Below are 21,272 nucleotides of genomic sequence, written 5' to 3' on the forward strand. Positions count from 1 at the left end.
CTCCCAAACTAGGTACTGTGTAATCATCATGTTCGTAGCTCCTCTGTCATCCTATGGAAGCACAAGGCACCTGTGTTCAAGTCTTTTGTTAGGTCATGTGCATGCATCCAGGATGGATAGTGGCGTACCTTGCTAGTCCAATAAGGGACACACACACACAGAAGAACATGCAAACTCCACACCGACAGCACTCTGGATCTGGACTTGAACCCAGGTCACCTGGAGTACGAGGCGGCCAAGCAAAACCACTGAGCCACAGAGCTGTCACCCCAATACTCCATATATATCAAATAAGGAGTCTCAGAGGCTCCTTAATCTGAAGCACTGGACAATAATGAGACAGGCCAATTTCTATGTTTATTTACTCAAAAATAAAATAAAAGGCAAACTGGAGCTAAATCACTTCCTACAACGTGGATGTCCAAAAGCGAACAGAGTTTTAAAAAACACTTTGACACCCCCCTGGTGGTAAAAAACATTCACCACATAATTACACTGTAATCAGACTTCAAGTTTCAATGTGAAACATAAATCTTTCAGCTCAAATGTGTTCTTGCTCTGTGGTGTTGTCATTGAATGCGGAGCTTATTAATATTCATGGCCAGCATTCATGCTCCGCATGCCTGAAGTGTGTTGCCATCTTTTACTGTTTAATAATAATAATTAATAATAATCCTTTACATTTTTATAGGGCTTTCCTGGACACTCCACACAAAGCGCTTTACAGGTTAATGGGGATCTCCCCCAGCCCCACCAGTGTGCAGCCCCACCTGGATGATGCTCCAGTCCGCTCAGCACACAGTAGCTCTCAGTGGGGAAGAGAGCAGAGTGATGAAGCTAGTTCAGAGAGGGGGGTTATTAGGGGACCATGATGGGTAAAGACCAGGGTCTTTAGACCAGAAGGTCGCTCCTCGGCCTTTTGGCTAAGATCAAGTTCAAGTGGCATGCCCACAGTTCTTGTCTTTCCAAAGGTCTAGAAGGCGATCGAAGATCCTGAAGAGTGCTTGAGCTGGTATTGCTCTAGGTTGAGCCTAGGGGGTTAAGGCCAAGCAGCAGCTGAGCTGGGTGGGATCCAGTAGTAATGTTATCTCTCTCTGTTCTCTCCTCTCCTCTCCTCTCCCCTCCCCTTTTCTCTTGCTCCCCCTCCGGAACCCCGAAGAGTGCTTGAGCTGGTATCGCTCTGGGTTGAGCCCAGGGGGTTAAGGCCAAGCAGCAGCTGAGCTGGGTGGGAACCAGCGCTTTCCTCTTGTTACGGATTCGGCCAGTGAAACCGAAACCAAGTAGTGAAACCACTTGATGGAGCCGACAGTCGTGATCCAAATACCGTAGCCGAAGGAGTGAGCCAAGAGTCCAGGGGAAGCCAGTGATCCAAACAGGGAGAGAGTAGCCAAAGCCAGACCGTAATCCAAAACCGTAGACGAAGGAGAGAGCCGAGAGTCCAGGGGAAGCCAGAGAACCAAACTAGGAGAAAGCAACCGAAGCCGAGCCGTAATCGAAAAGACGAAGTAAAAGGGGAAAAACCGAAGTCAGAACCAGAACAGTACGAGGAGGTAGAAGGCGTAGCGCAACTAAGTAGCTCGAAAGGGAAACCAATACTGAGCGAGGAGGTAGGGAAAGACTAGTGCTTAAATACAAGATGAGATGGAGGTGTGGTGGTGAGAGGGTACAGTGATAGGTGGACTGATGAACTAAGGCTACGCCTTCTTCTGCCTCTTTCGTAGCCGAGAGGCAGGGATCGTAACACCTCTCCTCTCTCTCTTCTCTCTCTCTCTGCCTCCTTAATCTCTTGGCTGGGAGTAGCTGCCCGTGGCCTGCCCGCTGCGCTTGCTTTCTCCTCGAGACTCGAAAGCGCTATCCGCTCCCTCTCTCTCTGCCTCCTTGGCCTCTCGGCTGAGAGTGGGTGTACGTGGCCTGCCCGCGGCACTCAGTCTCTCCTTGAGACCCTTGAGAGCACTTTCAACTCTCCTCTCTCTCTGCCTCTCCTGCATCTCAGCCTGGACCGAGTGCGTGTGGCTCACCACAACAACCTGTCTCCCTCCTCGAGACCAGCGAAGGCCTCCTCCTATGCCTGCACCTAGCTGGGCTTTGCCCACAAGGACAAAGGCCAGGGATCCCTTGCTGCTTCCCCACAGGGCCTTTGCTTTCTCTGGCAGAGAAAGGTGGCAGACAAGAGGAAACTGATCTGGTTCCACTGGACCAGAAAAGGAGAGACGATGCCAACTGCAAAAACGTGACCTTCCTGAGAGGGATCCTGCAATTGGTGGCTGGAGATCTCTACTGCCTTCAAGACAACAAGGCAGAGAAATACATGTGGAGGCCTATATGGCCACGGACTCCTCATACGAGAAGGCAACAAAACTAATCAGAGAGAAAGGTAAGCACACTGGTTTCTCTGAAATCAGGCCGGAGCCGATGAGGAAGATAAACCAGATGACCATCACAGTCCACACATACAATCCCTATGTGCCAACGGAACTGATAACAGCGTTCTTAGGGAGGTATGTAACTGTGGCGGGCCAACCGACGGAGATAAGGGACAGTCTCGGCATCTGGTACGGCAAACGCCAGTTCCGAGTCCTCCTGTGAGAGGACCCAGAGGGTGTTGACGGTTTCCAGCACCCCCCAGCCCATTTCAACATCGGATCCGACAGGGGATACCTTTATTACCCCAGGATGCCGGATTTCTGCAAGAAGTGCAGACAGTCCGGCCACAAGGAGAACGCGTGTGACATTGTCAGATGTCACAACTGCAACAAAGAAGGGCACCTGGCAAAAAACTGCTGGGCTGCCAAGACGTGTGATGGATGCCAACGTAAGATAAGCAAACCTTCGTTTGCGCAGGTGGTGGAAGCCGGCCGGCAGAAACTGGTCTCTAGACAAAGGGAGGGAGGTGAGAACAAAGAACCCGCACCTCCCCCGCAGAGAACCGAAACTGCCGAGGCCACACCTCCAGCCGCAGTGGAGCCACAAGATGATGGACAAAATGGCCGACCGGAGGAAGGGCCCTGGATAACTCCCACCAAGAAGGGAAAGAGAAAGTGGGAGAAGCGAAGCAGGGCGGATCCAACACCGGAAGGACAGAAAAAAAGAGTGGTGAGGGAGAACCGTTTCCTCGTCCTATAGGAAACGGAACATCCCTCCCCTGAGGCCCAGGAACAACCGGAGAAGGCAGCCCAGGAAATGGAAAACCTCCCCCCTGAGGCCCAAGGACAACATGACGAGGCAGCCCAGGAAGCAGAACCCCCCTCCCCAGAGGCCCAAGGGCAACAGGAGGAGGCAGCCCAGGAAGTGGAAACCCCCTCCTCCGGAGCCCAGGGACAACAGGAGGAGGCAGCCCAGGAAGTGGGGACCCCCTCACCTGAGGTCCAGGAGCAACTGGAGGTCCCCGAAACAACTGGAGAAAGGGAAGAAAAGAGCCTTCCCGAAGCGGTGGCAGGGAGTATCCTCGAGGAAGACGAGGACTACTTCGAAGCCACCCTGGAGCCAGGTTCTGATGGTAGGGCTGGACCTTTCCAGCATCTATAATTTTCAGTCCCCAACGAGACCTGGAGGGAGCCCAGCATATTCCCCCCAGGACCCGAATGAGAGGAGTTTCATCTCGGCCAAACAGTGCCCAGATGTAGACCCCAGTTTCCACTGTAAGTACACAGAGAGGAAGTTAAACTTTCATTTGCTTAATCATGACGGTGAAACTTACCTTTCTGACATCAAATGTGAGAGACCCTGTGAAAAGACAGGGAGACTTTTATGATCTGGCCTCAAAGTCTTTCTCAGTTTGTTTCTTACAGGAGGTCCACCTGAAGGATGAAAGCGACAAGTGGACATTCACCAGGGAATGGACGAAGGTAGAATCATGCTGGAGTGTAGGGGGGGCCCACTCTTCCGGAGTGGGAATCCTCCTCGGAAACACAGAGATGACGCTGGTTTCCTCCTTCTCGGTGGTGCAGGGTCGGATCCTGGTCGCAGACATCGACTGACCTGGCCAGCTGCTGCACCACCAACAGACAGGTGGTACTCGGCGGGGACTTCAACATCGACCGGGAGAAGGGGAACTATTCAAGCAGTTCTCCCTGGTGGACGGCTTCAGACGGTGCCGCCCAAACAACGCCAGAATGAAGTGGAGAAACTCCCGGGGAGTGTGCAGCCGCCTGGACTACATCTTTCTGCACACAACCTGCTCCCTGGAGTCGGCAACGGTGTCCCCGGCGTGGTATTCCGACCACGAGTGCGTAACGGTGGTGGCTAACACCAACCTGCCTGCATTCGGTCGTGGGTACTGGAAGCTGAACCGGGATACTGGAGGAAGACGACTTCAGGGCACTGTTCAGTAAAGTCTACGCAAGCTGGGTCGACATGAGGGATGGCTACAGCTCCGTGGTGGAATGGTGGGTGTCCATGAAGGACAGGACCCGAACGCTGGCGCAGACGTACTGCAGATGGAAGGCGGCCAGGGAGAGGAAGGAAGCTGCGCAACTCCCGAAACAACTAGAGGAGGAGTACAGCTCTGCTAACAGGGGAGGAGCCTTCAATTCAGCCTGGGCATGGGACCTGAAGGAAAGGCTCCGCAAGCTGCACACCGAGCAAAATAATGAAACCTGTTCCTCTTTTTTCTTCAATCAGGTCCGAGAAGCCCAGAAAAAGAGGGTGATCTACAGCCTGAGATGGGGAGACGGAGAGGAAGTGCTGGACGAGAGCGACAAGGTAGAAGCGACCACCACTTTCTACAAGGAGCTCTTTTCAGAAAAGCAGACAGAGGTGGAGGCAGGTGATGCTTTTCTGGAGGGGCTGAAGGCACGAGTACCAGAGGAGGTGAGGGAGGACTTGGAGGGTCCAATCACGGCCAAGGAGCTGAAGGCTGTGCTCTTGTCCATGGAGAATGGCAAGGTGCCGGGGCCGGATGGACTCCCCAAGGAATTCTACACCTGCTTCTGGGACACCCTGGCGGCAGATCTGGTGGAAGTGGTGCAGGAGATCTTCCGCGGGGGAAACTCGGAAACACCATCAGGAAGGGCGTCATCTCCCTGCTCTTCAAGGGAGGAGATGCCAACGACCTCAAAAACTGGAGGCCGATCACGATGCTCTGCATGGACGTAAAGATCCTGTCCAAAGCTTCTGATCGCCAGACTGAGAACCGCCCTCCCCCACATCATCCACAGCGACCAGACGTGTGGGGTGGAGGGGCGATCCATCAGCTGGAACCTCCAGCTGACCAGAGACGCTAGCGCCTGGGGCGAGGACCGGAATATGCCCATGATGGTGTTCAGCCTGGACCAGGAGAAAGCCTTCGACAGAGTGAACCATAGCTATCTGTTCAGGGTGCTGGAACGCTTCGGTTTTGGAGAGAGTTTCAGCCTCTGGATTAAGATACCGTACTCTGACATAGGCAGCAGGTGCAGTCAACGTGAACGGAAACCTGGGGGATTTCATTCCCCAGGAATCCGGAGTATGACAAGGCTGCCCCCTTTCACCCCTTCTCTATGTTCTTTTCACAGAGCCCCTAGCAGAGGCGGTGAGACGGGACCCTGTCATCAACCGCCTGGAGATACCGGGAGGCGCGGGGGAAACCCTGAAGATCTCCCAGTACGCTGACGACACGACACTGTTCCTGCGGTCGGACAGGGGGCTGAGGAGGGCCCTGCAGGTCATGGAGCAATACTCCAGAGTCTTGGGGTCGAAGCACAACTGCTGAAAGAGCAAACTGAAGTTCTTCGGGCCCTGGAAGCACAGGACGATGGAGCCGGAGGGTCTCGAGCTCTACACGGAGCCTCTCAAAATACTGGGGGTTTCCTTCCAGAGCCAGGACAACGAGACCATCAACTGGACCGAGAGGATCGCCAGGGTGAACGCGAAGCTGGGTCTGTGGAAAACGCGGTCGCTGTCCTACACAGGGAAAGTGATGGTGTTGAAAGCAGACATCCTGCTGGCTTTGGTTTACCTGGTGGTGGTGTACCCCCTGCCGGCCAGACTCAGACGAGCGCTGCAAGGGATGATCTTCGGCTTCGTCTGGGGTGGCACGTACGAGTACATCACAAGAAACCGGATGTGTCAGCCAGTTGAGGAAGGGGGTCGAGATGTCCCATATTTCCCCCTGAAACTCGACTGCATCTTCTACTGCAACCTCTGTCGGGCGCTGCAGGAGCCCATTGGCCACAAGTACCAGTACTTTGTCAGGCTGTGGCTCTCTGTCCCGATGAGGCACTTGGTCCAGTGGTCAAACACTGGGCCCAAGGCAGAGAGGCGACCGGAGTTCTACATCCACACTGTCAAGTGGAGCAGGAGGTACGAGGCCACGAGACAGCCAGAGCTCTGCACCAACCACAGAGCCCTGTACAAAGAGGTGAGGGGGCATTTGGTCGCTGACGAAAGGCTGCAGGTTCCCAGACAAGTCTGGGAAAGGACACAGCCCAAAGAACTTGACAACCAACTGAAGAGTCTGGCTACCAGAAAGGTCCTCAACAGACACTCGATCTCCAGGAATCCGCATTGCCCCCGGGACACGTGTTTTGTCGAGGAGACTCAGGAACACGTGTTCTGGAGCTGCCCCTTCGCCAAGGCGGTGTGGGGCAGAATGGACAACATTATGCAACTCCTGGGAACGGGTGCGGTGCTCAGTTACCAGTACATTCTGCTGGGGGCTGCCACCCACCGGACTGGACAAGGGGACACAGGACCTGCGGGGGCTGCTGCTGTCCCTCACAAAACAAGGACTGTGGAAGGCGAGGAACACTCTCATCCAGCACAACATAAAGTGGGGGCGAGGGAGATGCAGGAGAGGATCCTGGTGGACCTCAGGAGGAGGACGAAGCGCCACGTCGCCAAATGGGGTTTCCCCACGGCGAGGGAGCGCTGGAAAGGACTTTGGGCCCTATACAGGGATTAAAGGACAATAGCAAGCGGTAGGTTTGGAGGGATTCTCTTAATTGCACAAATCCGCCCCCACTTGCAAAGATTGATAACGGACAATCAATCTCCGTTCCGCCGTTGTTTTTTATTACATGGAGTGTTAATATGTGTGAGATGTTCCTTTTGAGATGTTTTTTTTGCGGAATAAAGTATATTTTGTAGAACAAAAAAAATCTTATGACAAGGTTTACAAGTTATCTGTTGAACTACATTCTCATAGGTGTGGTCACATTCCAGGTCATTTGTTTATGTTTTTTGTTTCTGGAGCAACTGTTAGATGAAATGTGCTAATATGTAACCTAACTCCAGTGTGAATAACTAGAAGAGGGGAGCAGCTCCATTCCAGACCAAGGGAGCTTTGAGATTGGCTGGGCCAGATCTCTCATTTGCATATCTGATTTGGAAATATAGTACTAAACCCCTTCTTGCATGGATTTAACTTGCACCCAAGAGTCCCCTACTGTGTATTGCTACTTATTTTTTTATGATAAGTGGTGATTACCAGTTGACAGGTTTTATTTGTTGAATTATAAATGGTTTTGTATTATCATCCTGAATGGCCTGTACTCAAGGTTTGGTAGGGTATGTGTTTTCATTTCATTTACCAAATTGAATTTTTGCTCTTTTAGTATTTGTCTAGAAGGCTTTCTGAAGTCAGGAAGCCCATTTATTTGGTGAAAAAAGATTCTGTATTAATATTAATATTTCTCATACAACATAAATAGGGTCTTTTATGAATAAAAAGATCTTGCACTTGGAAATCTTGATAAAGCTCTGTGCTTCCATACACTCGAGCAGTTTTGATTCCTAATATTTGACCTTAGGTGTGGGAACGGGTCTTTTTTGCCGTTTGATTTCCAATTGATCAGCACTGTATAGAAAAGTATAGACCCATAAAGCAACCTCAGCAGTGACAAATGTCACTGGGTCACTTGGGTTTATACGTCGGGGTCCGGTAGTGAAGCTCTGCTCCTGTTTAGCCTCCGAAGCCATACAGGGTGCAAACGTTTCATATGTTGCTGTTGTGAATGCCTGTGGAGTGTATCTTATTTGCCTTGAGTCCTGGTTATCTCTCTCCCCCTTCCCCCCTCTCTCCCTCAATTCAATTCAATTCAAGGTGTTTTATTAGCATGACAGATGGGTACAATCAGTGTTGGGTATGTATATTTTGATATTTACACCCGGCGCGGCACCGAGGGAGCATCTGCATTTATAACTTAGTTTTTAAAATAAGTCAAGCAATATGAAGCATCTCCTTTTACTTTTAAGTCCCTTAAATACATTAAGCACAGCTTTCTCACCACTTAAGATTGCTTTTTGATACCATCCTTACAAAAAGCAGAAACTTTCCGATTTCCGGTATCTCTTTAGTTAAAGACTTCGATGTTTAAAATGTTTAGGGAGAAATGGAATACTGGTGTGTATTTTTTACTTTAAAGTACCAAGACCAGCCATATACAGTACTGTATGTTTATGTTCCAAAATTAATATCGTTTATGGTCTTCACACGCGTTACAGTATGCTCCTATTCTTTTTATGCTCAGCTACTAAGATTTCCCTTCAGTGGTAAAATTCAATATCTACAACGGGCACAGTAAAGACGTTTACAGTAAGTCTTTCTACGACAGACCAACGGACCACGAGTGCCCCTGTCGGTCAACCAATCACGCACCGCGGTACCCCGTGTCATCTTACCTGCGGTACGTGTCTGTACCGCTCACTTTGAATGGCTGCATCTGTACGTCGGGGTCCGGTAGTGAAGATCCTGTTTAGCCTCCGAAGCCGTACAGGGTGCGGCCCTGGCGCTTCAGCGCGTACACCACGTCCATGGCGGTGACGGTCTTCCTCTTGGTGTGCTTGGCGTGCTCGGTGCAGGTGACGTTCTCCAGGAACACCTTCAGCACCCCGCGGGTCTCCTCATAGTTCAGCCCGGAGATCCGCTTCACTCCCCCACGGCGAGCCAGGCGGCGGATGGCGGTCTCGGTGATTCCCTGGATGTTGTCACGGAGAACCTTACGGTGACGCTTAGCGCCTCCTTTCCCGAGTCCCTTTCCGCCTTTGCCTCTTCCAGACATCTTCTAGTTATCAGCTGTGAACACGACACACACTGCTCATCTTTGATGTATAATAGACATCTTTCTTTGATGTCTACTATGCATCAAAGAAAGATTTTTATAGGTGTAGAAACTAGTAAATAAAGCCAATGATTTGTTTTAGAAATGTATTCTTAAAATATACAATTATTCACACCTGAACAATATGTAGTTCAAATTATACATTATATACAATATTGTATTCAAATGTCTAATCATCATAAAAAACACATCTAGTAAACTTCAGTTACAAATTCTAGTAACATGGCAATATATATAGTAATGACAAACACAAACTAATTACATGATCACGCTAATATTTAACTCAAAACCACATTTCGATTTAAATATAAATTTTTAAAATTTACAACTTCTTTATTTCCACTAAAATATTATTAATGTAGCACAAACGCTACTTTCTAATAAAGACAGTGTCTACTGTTTTGAGTCTACTGGTGGTCCTCCTCTCGATACTAATGAAATGTTTAATATGATCCCTCAAGAAAAAAAAGGAATCAATTTCCGCCTGGAATGATTGATGCCCCATCAAACATTTTGTAATATCCCTGGAAGTTTATACAGTAGAATCCTGGTTCGTGGCTTAAATTCAAGGTAAATGAGACTAAGAAAACGAGTTGGAAACTTGATGTCGAAGTGGGATTTAAATCACCCATTTCACATTTTACTTCATTGGGCCAGAGAGCAATGCTGCAACATCCCTTTGATAGCTCAGTTGGTAGAGTGGAGGACTGTAGTGGAGTTAGCAGGGAATCTTTAGGTTGCTGGTTTGATTCCAGCTCGAAGGAAGTTGCTTTTCGTGTACTTTAATCAAAGAGTTAAAAAAGCGAATCTGTTTTATTCAGACATTGATCAAAAGCTCAATAATCGACGAAGCAAAGGCTCCTGTTCCGAATTCAGCCCACGTCTGATTGTCTTGTTTTGGCCAAGATCTGATCTTTGAATTAAGGGACTACACTGTCTGCTTTGTAATTCAAAAATACATACAAATGTCAAGTTTTTTGTAGATATAAAGGTGTTCTCTGTTTTCAAAGGATAGTTACTTAATTGGCATAATGATTTGGTATTGATTTTGTATCGTTGTATTATAAAGTTTGTGCTTTCTGTGTTTTCATCGTATTGTGAACTTATTTTTTTAAACAAATGCTTACAAAGGCAAACACGGCACACATCTGTTTATACAGTGTACCAGCGGTGAATTGTACATTTGTATTAAGTACAAGCTACTGTGCACTTCTGGGAGTATAACAGGTTCGATATAAAGTGGCAAAAATATAAAAGGGGAAAATACCCCAGACTGCATGTAAAGCCCTCGTTGTGACTGTTTTAGATAAAATGGCGTACTATGCACAAAATGTTGCAGAAACACAATCTGATATTTTGATACAGGTAGGCCAGTGCTTCCAAAGCATGCAGGTGTAGAACAGGACTTATTTCATTTTTATACAAAAATTTGTATTCTATATTCTGGTCGCTTGCAGATTAGAATGGCATATGTTTAGCAATAATATTATTTATGGTACCTGAAAGTTTCAGGTTGTTGCACAAAGCTAAGGTATGCGTATACGTGATCTGACAACTGGAATCAATTTCCTGTCGTTAAACTCTGTTTATTTTTAAGTTGAGGCCCAGGATCCAAATCTTCAGTTCTGATTTTTTAAAGTGATATCTTTCCTTCCTGTCGTGGAAGTCACACGATGTGAGCAATTGTTTTTTTTACATTGCGATCCAAAGAGCCTCAGACGCACAGTCTAACAGTAACCAAACCAGAATGGATTCTGCTGGGAGCCGGGCTGAGCTCATTCTCACTCCCTGTGCTGAAAACAGAATTATTTCTTCCCCGAACATCGTCTACAGATCACTAGTGCGTTTTTAACCTTCTCGCAGCTACGGGCGAGACTGACGCTCATGATATGAAGGCACCCGCTGGAACACATTCTCTAACTCTCACAATCGCTACAGACTTCGCTTTTTAAAAAAAAAGTAAATATAGCCCTGAAAAAAGCATTAGCTTTATCAGTTTTTACATTAATCTATTTTGAATCAAAGTTTGATTTATTTTATTGCAATTTACATTATAATAATAATAATTATTATCATCATCATCATTATTGCTTACACTTATATAGCGCTGTTCTGGAAACTCCACTCAATGCGCTTTACAGGTAATGGGGACTCCCCTCCACCACCACCATTCTCCTGAATAATCACAGAGAGTCAGGACCTCGGTTTTACGTCTCAGCCGAAGGACGGCACCTGTTTACAGTTTAGTGTCCCCGTCATTGTACTGGGGTATTAGGACCCGCATGGACCGCAGGGTGTGCGCCCAGCAACAAAAACCAGACGTGTGTCGGGCTCGGCTTCGAGCAGGACAATGACGTCACGGGGACAAAGTAGAGGAAATCAAAACGGTTCTAGAAAAGACCTGTGTCAGCTGTTGGTTTGCACTCTGGACTCTGGATGAAACCTAAAATGCTTTACTAATACAAGAGAGAAGTATAGTATGAAGGATGTGACAAATGCATGATTTCTTGGAACAAAACGGTTTTTATTTGCGTTCGAAATGAAGCGGAATTTTAGTGCGACACACAAACCCTTTGTCTTTTTTAGAGTGATTTTTAAACAGACAAAAATGTAGAAAACGTGTTTTTTTAGCCCTACAATAGCAGGGTCAGTGACGTAATGAATAACGCGTCAGGCCTCGCGTCAGAAAATTATAGGTTCGACTGCCGTCTGGCTTGTTGAGTTTATACCACTTACATTCTTTTATATAAATGAACTGCACCTGAAAGTTATAGAAAACACTTTGGGTAAGTTGTCTGCAGCCTCATGCGAATCTCGACAACTTACCCAAAACACTGTACTGTCTGGAGTTCAACTCCAGCTCTGAACTCAATTGCAATGAAAAACCATGCGTAACAAAACTGGAGAACAGCTGAACTTGTGTTCAGTTCGGTGATGAGGGTTCAGAACTGTCCTTGTTGTAATTAGCACGAACTGCACAGGCTCTGAATCAGACCATGTCAATTAATCTGATCAGTGTAGGAAACATTAATGTAGAATTATTAATAGGTTTATTAGTTAGTTAGTTCAGGTTTACCCACCTGAACTAATGTAGAATTATTACTTGGTCTGTCTCTTGTTTGTATATAAATAAATGTCTGTGACAACTTAATGTTAGTTTTACGATGTAGGTCAGGCGTTGACATATGCACGAGTATACGAAATGTCTCACTCCTGATTCAACTCATGTTCTATAGGAGATTGGCGATTCCTCCTGTTTCTCATACAACCATATCAGAACAGAAGCCCGTGTCACCCAGCTCTGATTCAAGATCGACTTGCATCTTTATCCCTTTTTTGTTCATGATCATTATTTTCTTTAGTTATGATCAATATTGAACTTTTTCTAAATGAAATGACAATAATCAAACATGCAGGCAGATTTTTTAAAAGTATTCGGAATTGACAGGGTGCCCCTTTGGAAAAGTCGTCAGAAAATGTGAGAAAATGAAAGTTATGTAAGCTCTCACACAAAGCATTGAAGATTGGAATCTGAGTGTAAAAAAGCTACTCGTCTCCCAATGATAGGCAGGGATACACACCATGACTCGAATAGACTCAGCAAACTTTAACACCTATGATATTACGAGTGCTTTGCACGTGTCGAATTTCAAGAAGGAACTACTACAACAGTTGTGGACATAATTCATTACCACCGGCAAAGTCCAATGCCGGCAACTTCTGAGAAAATAATGTTCACTCATGGAATTTGGTCTTTGAACAGCTGGCGGGAAAATTCATTTATACTCCTGTTGCACCCTCAGCTGAACATGTTAAAATAACAACGCAGATTTGTTGGAGAACCTGAAAAGAATTATTGGGTTAGCACTGTATGTATTCTGGTATATTTACTTTAATTTTAATATAAATGTAAACATGCATGCTGTATAATCTATTGTAATTTTAAAATATGTTAGCTGAGGATGCGTGGGGGGCTATTATACCTTGTGAAACACGCAAGGAACTGTAAAAAAGGCTGGTATTGAAAAAAAATTGGCGATCACAAGAAAACCACAATTTATGTGGTATTATCATCAATATCCTTCAAAATCTATGTTCAAATGAAGGATTTAAAGAAACTATGAAAAAAGCAACAGTAATAGCAGAGGATTCTGATTTTTGCTCTTCAAGTCAGTAGATCGACGTAGAGTTGCGCCCCTACAAACAGCACAAAGTATGAAACCCACCTCTTTCGTTATTGCTATGTCTGTGCCGGTGAAAGTAGCATTTGTGCTATTGAAAGCATCTCGGAAGATGAAGGTGCAGTCACTTCCACATGTCAGGATATCATTAGATCCGACGACAAGAGCCGAAGCCCCCGGCATTTTCCAAGCCAGCAATGTGAGGAAGATGGATATGGAGGAAGGTAGCGTGGCCAAGCAGTCTAAGGCGCTGGATTTTAGGCTGCAGTCTCTCTGGGGGCATGGGTTTGAATCCCACTGCTGCCAAATGTTAGTGTTTTAAGACCTGCAATACGATCAGTAAAAGCGCTTTTTGTTAGGCTGCGGGAGGTGTTTAGAGATAGACTTTCTAAAAGACAGGCTTAACATCAAGGCAGAAAAAATATTATGTTTTCTCAACAGAAATTCTCTTTGGCACGTTCAGCTTTATGTAGGGAACAACATCTGCCGAGATCACTTTTGAGGCAGTGCACATGATAGTGTACCGGCAAGTACATTTAATATTGGCTGTGGTGGTGAGCTGCTTTTGTCTGTGAAACTTTTAATTCTTCACGCCGAATCGTCGGCAGGGGTAATAGCTTATCTTTGAACATAGCGCTCCATCAGAAATACTTTGTTCGTGCTCAAAAGAGATCAGAGGATTAACTTAATGAATTCACATAGCATACCTTACAGGAAAAAATTAAAAGGGGAATTGATTGTGCTTCCTGATGTTGTTCCTGTGGTTTCTTTGGATACAGAGGTGAATGTTCTTTGACGTTCTGCTAGAGTATCCACTGGGTGGGCTTTATCAATCAGCTCGGATAGGTCATCAGTGCTCCGTCTCCGGAAAATAATCAGCATTGTTGTTTTTTCCTGTGCTGTCTTTTAAAACATATAAGATCATGAGTTTACAGATTTCTCCAAATAACAGCTATACATTTTAACCCAGCGGTTAGCATTCCTTCAATCCAATAGTTTTACTCCTGGTAAAAAGCAGCGAAATATATAGAGAGATGATATTCAAATATTTCAACATTCTTATTGGATTACCTGTATGGATATATCACTCAGAATTCCTAATATGATTTTGAGTTCAGTTTTGCTTTACTACTTTCAGAGTCTTTTATTGACCTTGCTGAAGCAGAGAAGTGACATAATCACAAATGCGACCTACCTGTGCTGCTGTTTTTGGTTAATAATGATTAAAAAAAACAGCTCCTTGCATTAAGAGCAAGAGCAACCAACACGCTCGCTGGTTGCGTTTGGTATTTTCCGGGGTGCTCTTCCTCAGCTGCAAAGTTATTTGGCGAGCAAAGACCTCTGAGAAGGAGTCTGAATCCGTCAACAACACAGGAATTCTAAGATTGCACTGCCGTCTTGTGTACAGAGATCTGCTTTTTCCTTATAGAGTTTTTTGGTATTTAAGAACACGTATCCTACCTTGAATGCTAGTTTCAAAAGATATGTTACCGGATCACAGATTTTCTTGAAAAGATTTGGGGATGCACTTACCGGGATTCAAACCCGGCTCGATTATTAAGAAGGCACCTATACCACCAACGCACTTCTGAGAAACACCGGCACATTTCCGCAATCCTCCCTCTCACCTACAAAGTTATGAAGAGACAGACGTCCAATGAAAACTAATTTGATTCACTCAAGGCTCCGCTCTTTTATTGTGATGTTGTTTTAATTAATGTTAGCTGTGATAAGGTGTTGTTTCTGTCTCTTAAAGTTTAAGTCTGCTCCTTTCTTCCTGGTTTAGAAATAACGTTTCATGATTGTTTACAAACACCACTATCAATTATTTGTCCAGCTCTAACGCCTGTGTGCGTTGACAAGGCATCTCCAAAGGACATATTAAATAACATGATCCTTCCTGTTACCATTCCTGTGGTTGGAGCGTTGTTTCGCCCTTTTTCGTTCTTCTACAATATTTGCAGACAGGACTTTATCACTCGAGTTGTACAAAACAAGTCGGTCCATGAAAATCATCTGTACTGCTGTTGTTCTATGCGTAGTTTAATCAAGGTAGTCGAGTGAGGAGGTAAAAAAGCACTCCCCGTCGATAAATCAATAATCGTCGCCCGTGTGACTGGATATAAAAATAACGGATTCATTTTAACCAATCTCTGGAAGCTTCGATGCGGTTATTTTTCCTTCCTTATTTCTTCATTCCTATGAATTTACTCTGTAGTAGAGGAAACACAAAAGTGGGAAACTGCAGGCATCCTTGGTTAGTGGTGGATTGTGTTCAGGGAGCATCAGCACATATCAGTTCCGTTAATAAGTCTGTTGGGGATATACCTCAGTGGTAGAGTGCATGCTTTGCATGTATGAGCATCTCCAGGTGCTTTATATTTCTGTGCTCACATTGCAATCTTCTGTTGAATGTGAACTCTTTGCTCATGTTAATAGAGAGCCAAGTTCACACAATTAAACTCAGGCACACTCGAAGTGCTACGGTGTTGCTCTGCTGTTTTAAATGTACCTCTAAAGCATTTAGTTCTGTTAACTACCAAATGATTTGAACTCATTTTATGTCATATTCAGGAAATCCAGAGGTCTTCAGACGTGTCGTGGCTGTTGAAGAAAAAAACTGATGGACCAAACAACGACATTCGATGATTACAAGAAATTCAAGAAACACAACATTCCGAATACAGGTTTGAATCCCGAACCCTTAATTTAAAAGACAAAGCGAAGGATACGACCTGTAAACTCTCTTCGTGTCTTACAGTTTATGATATAAAAAAAAATTACTTTCAGAATAATTTCTTGCTGCTGACTATTTATTGAATTTTAACAAAATGTTTTTTTAATTTTTAACAAAAAAGTGTGCACACTTATAGAACCAAGGCATTGAAAGTTTTTTTAATTGTTGTTCCAAAAAATGTTCCATTTGTTTTCGTTCTTAATGTTGTTGATTAAAAGATCTTATTAAATGCGAAAAAATCTGAATGTGAAAAAAGGTCAAAATGCTATTGAAAAAATCAGTAATGTGAGGAAAGATGAATTGTGGGAGCCCCTTACCGCCCCATGTCATGCTGTATTTCTCACTCATTCTACTGGGAGTGGTGCCGTCGCGTCTGGATAAAGTCTGTCAGTAGACATTCCAGACGGGTCAGGTACTGTATGACTGCGCTTCGGCACAAGAAGAGACATGTGACTTGCGAGGATCACGACAGTGTCATTCACTGTCTAGAGCCCGGATAGCTCAGTCAGTAGAGCATCAGATTTTTAATCTGAGGGGCCAGGGTTCAAGTCCCTGTGTGGGCGTTTGTGTTTTCCTTAAGTGTATTGTGAATTTAATTATAAATCGTATTTTATCTTCCACTCTTCTAGCTGTACTGTCGATATTTTAAAAGTTCATCACTTGTATTTTCTTTAGTGTTTCCTTTCACAAACCGAAAATGTTCAAGACTATTTTGTCACCGCACTCCACGTAGATAATCACAGGAAAAGAAAGGAAACGCAGTGAGGAGCTCACACAGTGAGTACTCTTGAATACAACAAGAGGAAAGGCACACTGTACATCTGCAAAACATCACGTCCGAGTTTACAGTGACAGCAGAGATTGGAAGCGAAGTAATTTTTTATCACTCGCTTGCTCAACGATCTCTCAACAGATGTCTAATAATCACGTTCAGAAAGGTGACGATACATTTTTATTTTAACTAAGTAGCCTTAATGGCAACACAGTTGTAGGAGTCCGGCTTTTCTTATTTCTTCTGCAGAACCAGCGGTATCGGAATATACTGATCCGCAAAATAAGCGCTTTCGGTTTCTGATCGTTTTTATTGAGCGCTGCTCTAAACTTTATATTTGCTTTTGCTGGTTTTCCTCATTAAAAAAGACATTTCTCTAATTACATGATTTCATGATCAACGAGGAGAAAGAAGGAAAATATATAATTCATTATAAGAACCACAGGCAAGATGGCTGGTGGTCTAAGGCGTTCAGGTCGCAGTGAGACGTTTGTTTAAATCGTACTTCTAATGAGTACTCTTTTTCTCGTTAGAGTAGAAACGATAGAAGCCTTAAGTGGGAAAAAAATCACAACATCTCGCATTTCACGTGTTTAATGTTAACTGTCTCAGTGGTTGCCCTCGCAGGGTGACGGTAAACTTCTTCAGAGAGAGAGTCTCCCACGCACGGCATTTCTTTATCAAGAGCCGAGACAACAGAAACAGACTTCCAGCTGACATTAATTACTTCATGAGCGTTTATGACCATATTTAAAAAGCTGAGAGCAGGTGAAAACGTCTTTTGAAATGAGAAAATATCTGCTGACAGTAAACAGAGCTGACGCTCAGCTGCGAACAAGCACTCCTCGTAAGTACAGTGCTGAGTAACCTCACTTGTCGCGCGAGAGACCGGGGTACATTTCTGTGACAGGGCGCTGGTTAAATTTTTTAACAACTTGACTTCATTTAGAAAGTGTGTACTGTGTACTAAGTTTCGGACTAGTTAGTGCAGTAGAATATGGAGATCATCTCCAGCTCTGAGCTCAACTGCAACAAGCAGCCGTGCTGAACAAAGTCAGAGCCCAGCTTAACGTGTGCTCAGTGTGGTGCTCAGGACTCAGGGGTATTGTTGTGGTTATAATTAGCACAAACTGCAGGGGCTCTGAATCAGAACATTTCAATTTATCTGATCAGTAAATTAAAATGCAGGACACGTTAATATAGGATTATTACTGTGTCTCTGTCCCGTTTGTATATAACCCAATGTTCCTCACAGTTTAAAAGATACCAGTAAGGACTCTTAACTCCTAATTTGGTACTCATTGCAAATAGTCCCAAAACAAGCACGTCTGACAGCTGCGGGGTTGAAGGTGAACATGTATCGTATTGTAATGGCTTCTATTTCCACTGATGAATGAGACAGATTCATGAGGAGATCCTACGCACAACTAAGCGAACACATCGCTATTTCGATCTGATGTAGATGATCCATTTGTGTCAGCAGTACTATAAATGTAAGTCTTATACACTTTCAGGGGCTGCATCTGTATCGCTTCATCTAAGAAGACTGTTTTACTTTACCGCATGGTTACATTCACCCACCCAATTTATTCTCAGAATACCCAATGGCTCAATAACCCTGTTTTCCCCTGGGAACCACCAGTGTACAGTCCAATTCCATTCAAAAATATAACAAATATATTAAATTAATATATTCAATTAACAAATATATTCAATGAACTGTGTAACACAGAGCTGGAAAGGTGAAACCAGGATGGCTGAGCAATCGAGCAACTGAAACTGTCGACCAGGATGGCTGAGTGGTTAAGGTGTTGGACTTAAAGCCCAATGGGCAAATGTTTATGTGGGTTCAATCCCTGCTCCTAATTTGCTTTTGAAGTGACAGAACACTTTGAAGATTTACACTCTATTAAAATATGGATTTACTAAATTTCAGTTCTCTTCACTCCCTGGGATAACTGAACTCTCACAATCGCATACTGAAGGCTTTGCATGCATTAGCTGTGATACAGCTCCTAATTAAGACAGAATGAAACTCTATCAATAATAAGTGACATGTTTTAAATAAACGCGTATTGATAAACTTCATTATTAATAAAAGTGGTGTGACGGGAAAGCAAATTAAATATTACAATGATATTCCAAGCAACTGTTGTGTGCCGGAGCCAAATGTCGTCCACTGTAGGCTTTGTAAATTGTTTAAAAATTGTAAGTGAAGGTCAAAACTTATTGTTGAGATAATCAACAATTTGTTGATTCCTGCAGTTACAGATTAAAATGTGAGAAGATTTTCTCTGGGTTTATCTCTGTCCGAGTGCCTGATGTGAATATGCTGAACGTAGTGTCTTTGATTTATGTACTCAAACAACCAAAGAATCCTATTCTCGTCCTCCTATGGTTTGTCAAACGTGATTTTTTCAAATTGGGTGTGATTTCTTTTAGTCTTTTGCTCCTGTACTAGAGCAGTAATGTTTCTAGACGTGCATGAACATGTCACATTTCTACACGTAGATAACACAAGATAACACGTACACAAGAACGGATGTAACAGTACAGGACATAAAGTGAGGAATTCGCGCAGCTTTCAGCTCAGTGCTGAGTCCAGAGGGAGGACTCGCTCGCTGAATGATCTCTCAGGAAATCTCAGTTGAGATTGAACAGGTGCTTCTTCAACAGCTACGACAAGTCGGAAGACTCATTGAAGTCTGAAGAGATCAGCCTCTGTGACGCAGTGTCCAGTGACACTAACTAACTGTCCTAGTGTTCTCTGCTAATGTAAAGGGTCAATGTTGATTTAGGTGAATGTAAGGTTTCTTTCTTGTAAAATATTTTCGACATTTTTTGCTGCTGAAAATTAATCTTGTGCATTTGAATGAATTCTGAAATTGTCACCTAATTCTATACATTGTTTCATCAGACTGGAACATTTAGAGGAGCCCAATTGCATTAATTAATTGCATAGTGATAGTATTTCTTGCCGTTTAAATACTTCAGTCAAAACTGTAGAGAAGTTGCTCCTGTTTTCACCATTATAAGAACTGTGATGCACCAGTATTATTTGCTCTCATAAAAGTATTGTAATTGTATTGTTCTGTTCCGTTACAGCCTTGAGTGACACAAATCTTCTCCTTTACTGCACTACACTTCTCCAGAGGTCAGTTCAGCACACAAGGATCCTCAGTCAAACAAACACTGCAATCACTTGATAAATGCCATTTCCCATCCTTTCTCTTAGTGTTGGCGCTACTATTGTATGCAAAGGAGGAGACTTGACAATGAAAGGTGTAATCATCTTAAAGAAAGTCTTCATGAAGGAGTGCATCGGCAAGCTCTCATCTGGTAATTGACCGGCCTTGTGAAGAAACCAATCTCATTCAACAACCATACAAATTGCACAGCTTAAGGCACATGAAGCACAACTCGTGGGCTAACTGACACAAAACAATGTCACTTCACATTATCCGCAAAGCTGTTTTGCTTGTTGACCACCTCTTCCTACAGTATATTACAGTGAGCACATACTGTATATTTCAGTTCCTTCTCTTTTATTTTCCTTACTATTTTACTGTCCCTTTCCCTCATGTGGAGATGTATCCACAGCAAAAAACCCTGTTTCGCCCTACGTTTGTGCCAGTTTTACAATTGGTGTAGGAGCCTGCCTTACAGAGGTCCAGCGGCACAGTTGGTCAGTGTGTGGTATGCATGTAGCTGTGCACAGTGGAGTTATAATGAGGTTGTGTGTTCAAGCCTTCCCTGGAACGTTTTCCACCCATAAAAAGTTAATTCGCCGAAGTAGTTTCACTGTGACTTTGCAGGTAAAATATTCTTAATGAGAATAATATTTTGTATGCGATAAATAACTGAACTAGAAAATATTGGAGAGAAATGGCTTGTCACACTACTCGCAGCAGGCACTCAGACAGAGAAATGTCCTGTCATTAAAGAAAATTCATGAAGAAGAGGAGTGACATCATTGCAAAGGCGATATTTTCTGATGTCTGTTTTGGTTAATAATCATTTGCGTGGGAATTACTTCTGTCATTATTACTAATACTGATAAAAACAGAGAACTCACAGCTCTCTGGACGTTGGCCTGGACTCTAGAAAGTCTTTTTATTTGCAAGCGGAACTCAACACCTGTTGATGGGTCACTTCTGTCAGACACATCAGTGGAACCCAAGCCCACCTACACACACATTCACACACACTGATAGATATACTGTACACCTACACTCTCACACACATTTACACTCACAGACACATCACACCTTTATACACACATATATACACTCACAGACTCACAGATACACAAATAGACACTATATACATACATAGACACCGCATACACTCTTAGGTACAGATACACTATAACTAACACTAATGCAGATACTGCTAATATTACAACAGTAACACAATCACCAAAACTTACACTATCATTGTTACTAACACTGACAAAAACTACTACTAGACTAATAATACTTATAATAACAGTAATACTCTCATGAAAACTAACATGATGATGAGTGTTAATACTCTGACACTAA

General features: G+C 44.1%; 1 protein-coding gene, 1 long non-coding RNA gene and 2 other non-coding genes across 4 annotated transcripts in view; 2 read left to right on the forward strand and 2 right to left on the reverse strand.

Annotated features, from left to right (window-relative positions):
• The window catches only part of LOC148669316 (uncharacterized), a 209,257-nt gene that overhangs the window by 103,036 nt on the left and 84,949 nt on the right, over window positions 1-21,272 (reverse strand). The gene's annotated exons all lie outside the window — the stretch shown is intronic.
• LOC148669349 (U7 small nuclear RNA) lies at window positions 7,515-7,570 on the forward strand. Its single transcript, XR_015938968.1, has one exon. It is a non-coding gene; the product is annotated as a U7 small nuclear RNA (small nuclear RNA).
• On the reverse strand, window positions 8,673-8,979 carry LOC148669350 (histone H4-like). The gene has a single exon (XM_088632663.1). It carries the CDS (start codon window positions 8,976-8,978, stop codon window positions 8,673-8,675), a length of 306 nt encoding a protein of 101 aa, XP_088488789.1. The 5' UTR covers window position 8,979.
• Window positions 9,715-9,802, forward strand: trnay-gua (transfer RNA tyrosine (anticodon GUA)). Its single transcript is given in 2 exon segments — window positions 9,715-9,751; window positions 9,767-9,802. It is a non-coding gene; the product is annotated as a tRNA-Tyr (tRNA).

The sequence above is a fragment of the Lepisosteus platostomus genome, chromosome 5 (assembly GCF_059453375.1).
Source record: "Lepisosteus platostomus isolate fLepPlt1 chromosome 5, fLepPlt1.hap1, whole genome shotgun sequence".
NCBI lineage: Eukaryota > Metazoa > Chordata > Actinopteri > Semionotiformes > Lepisosteidae > Lepisosteus > Lepisosteus platostomus.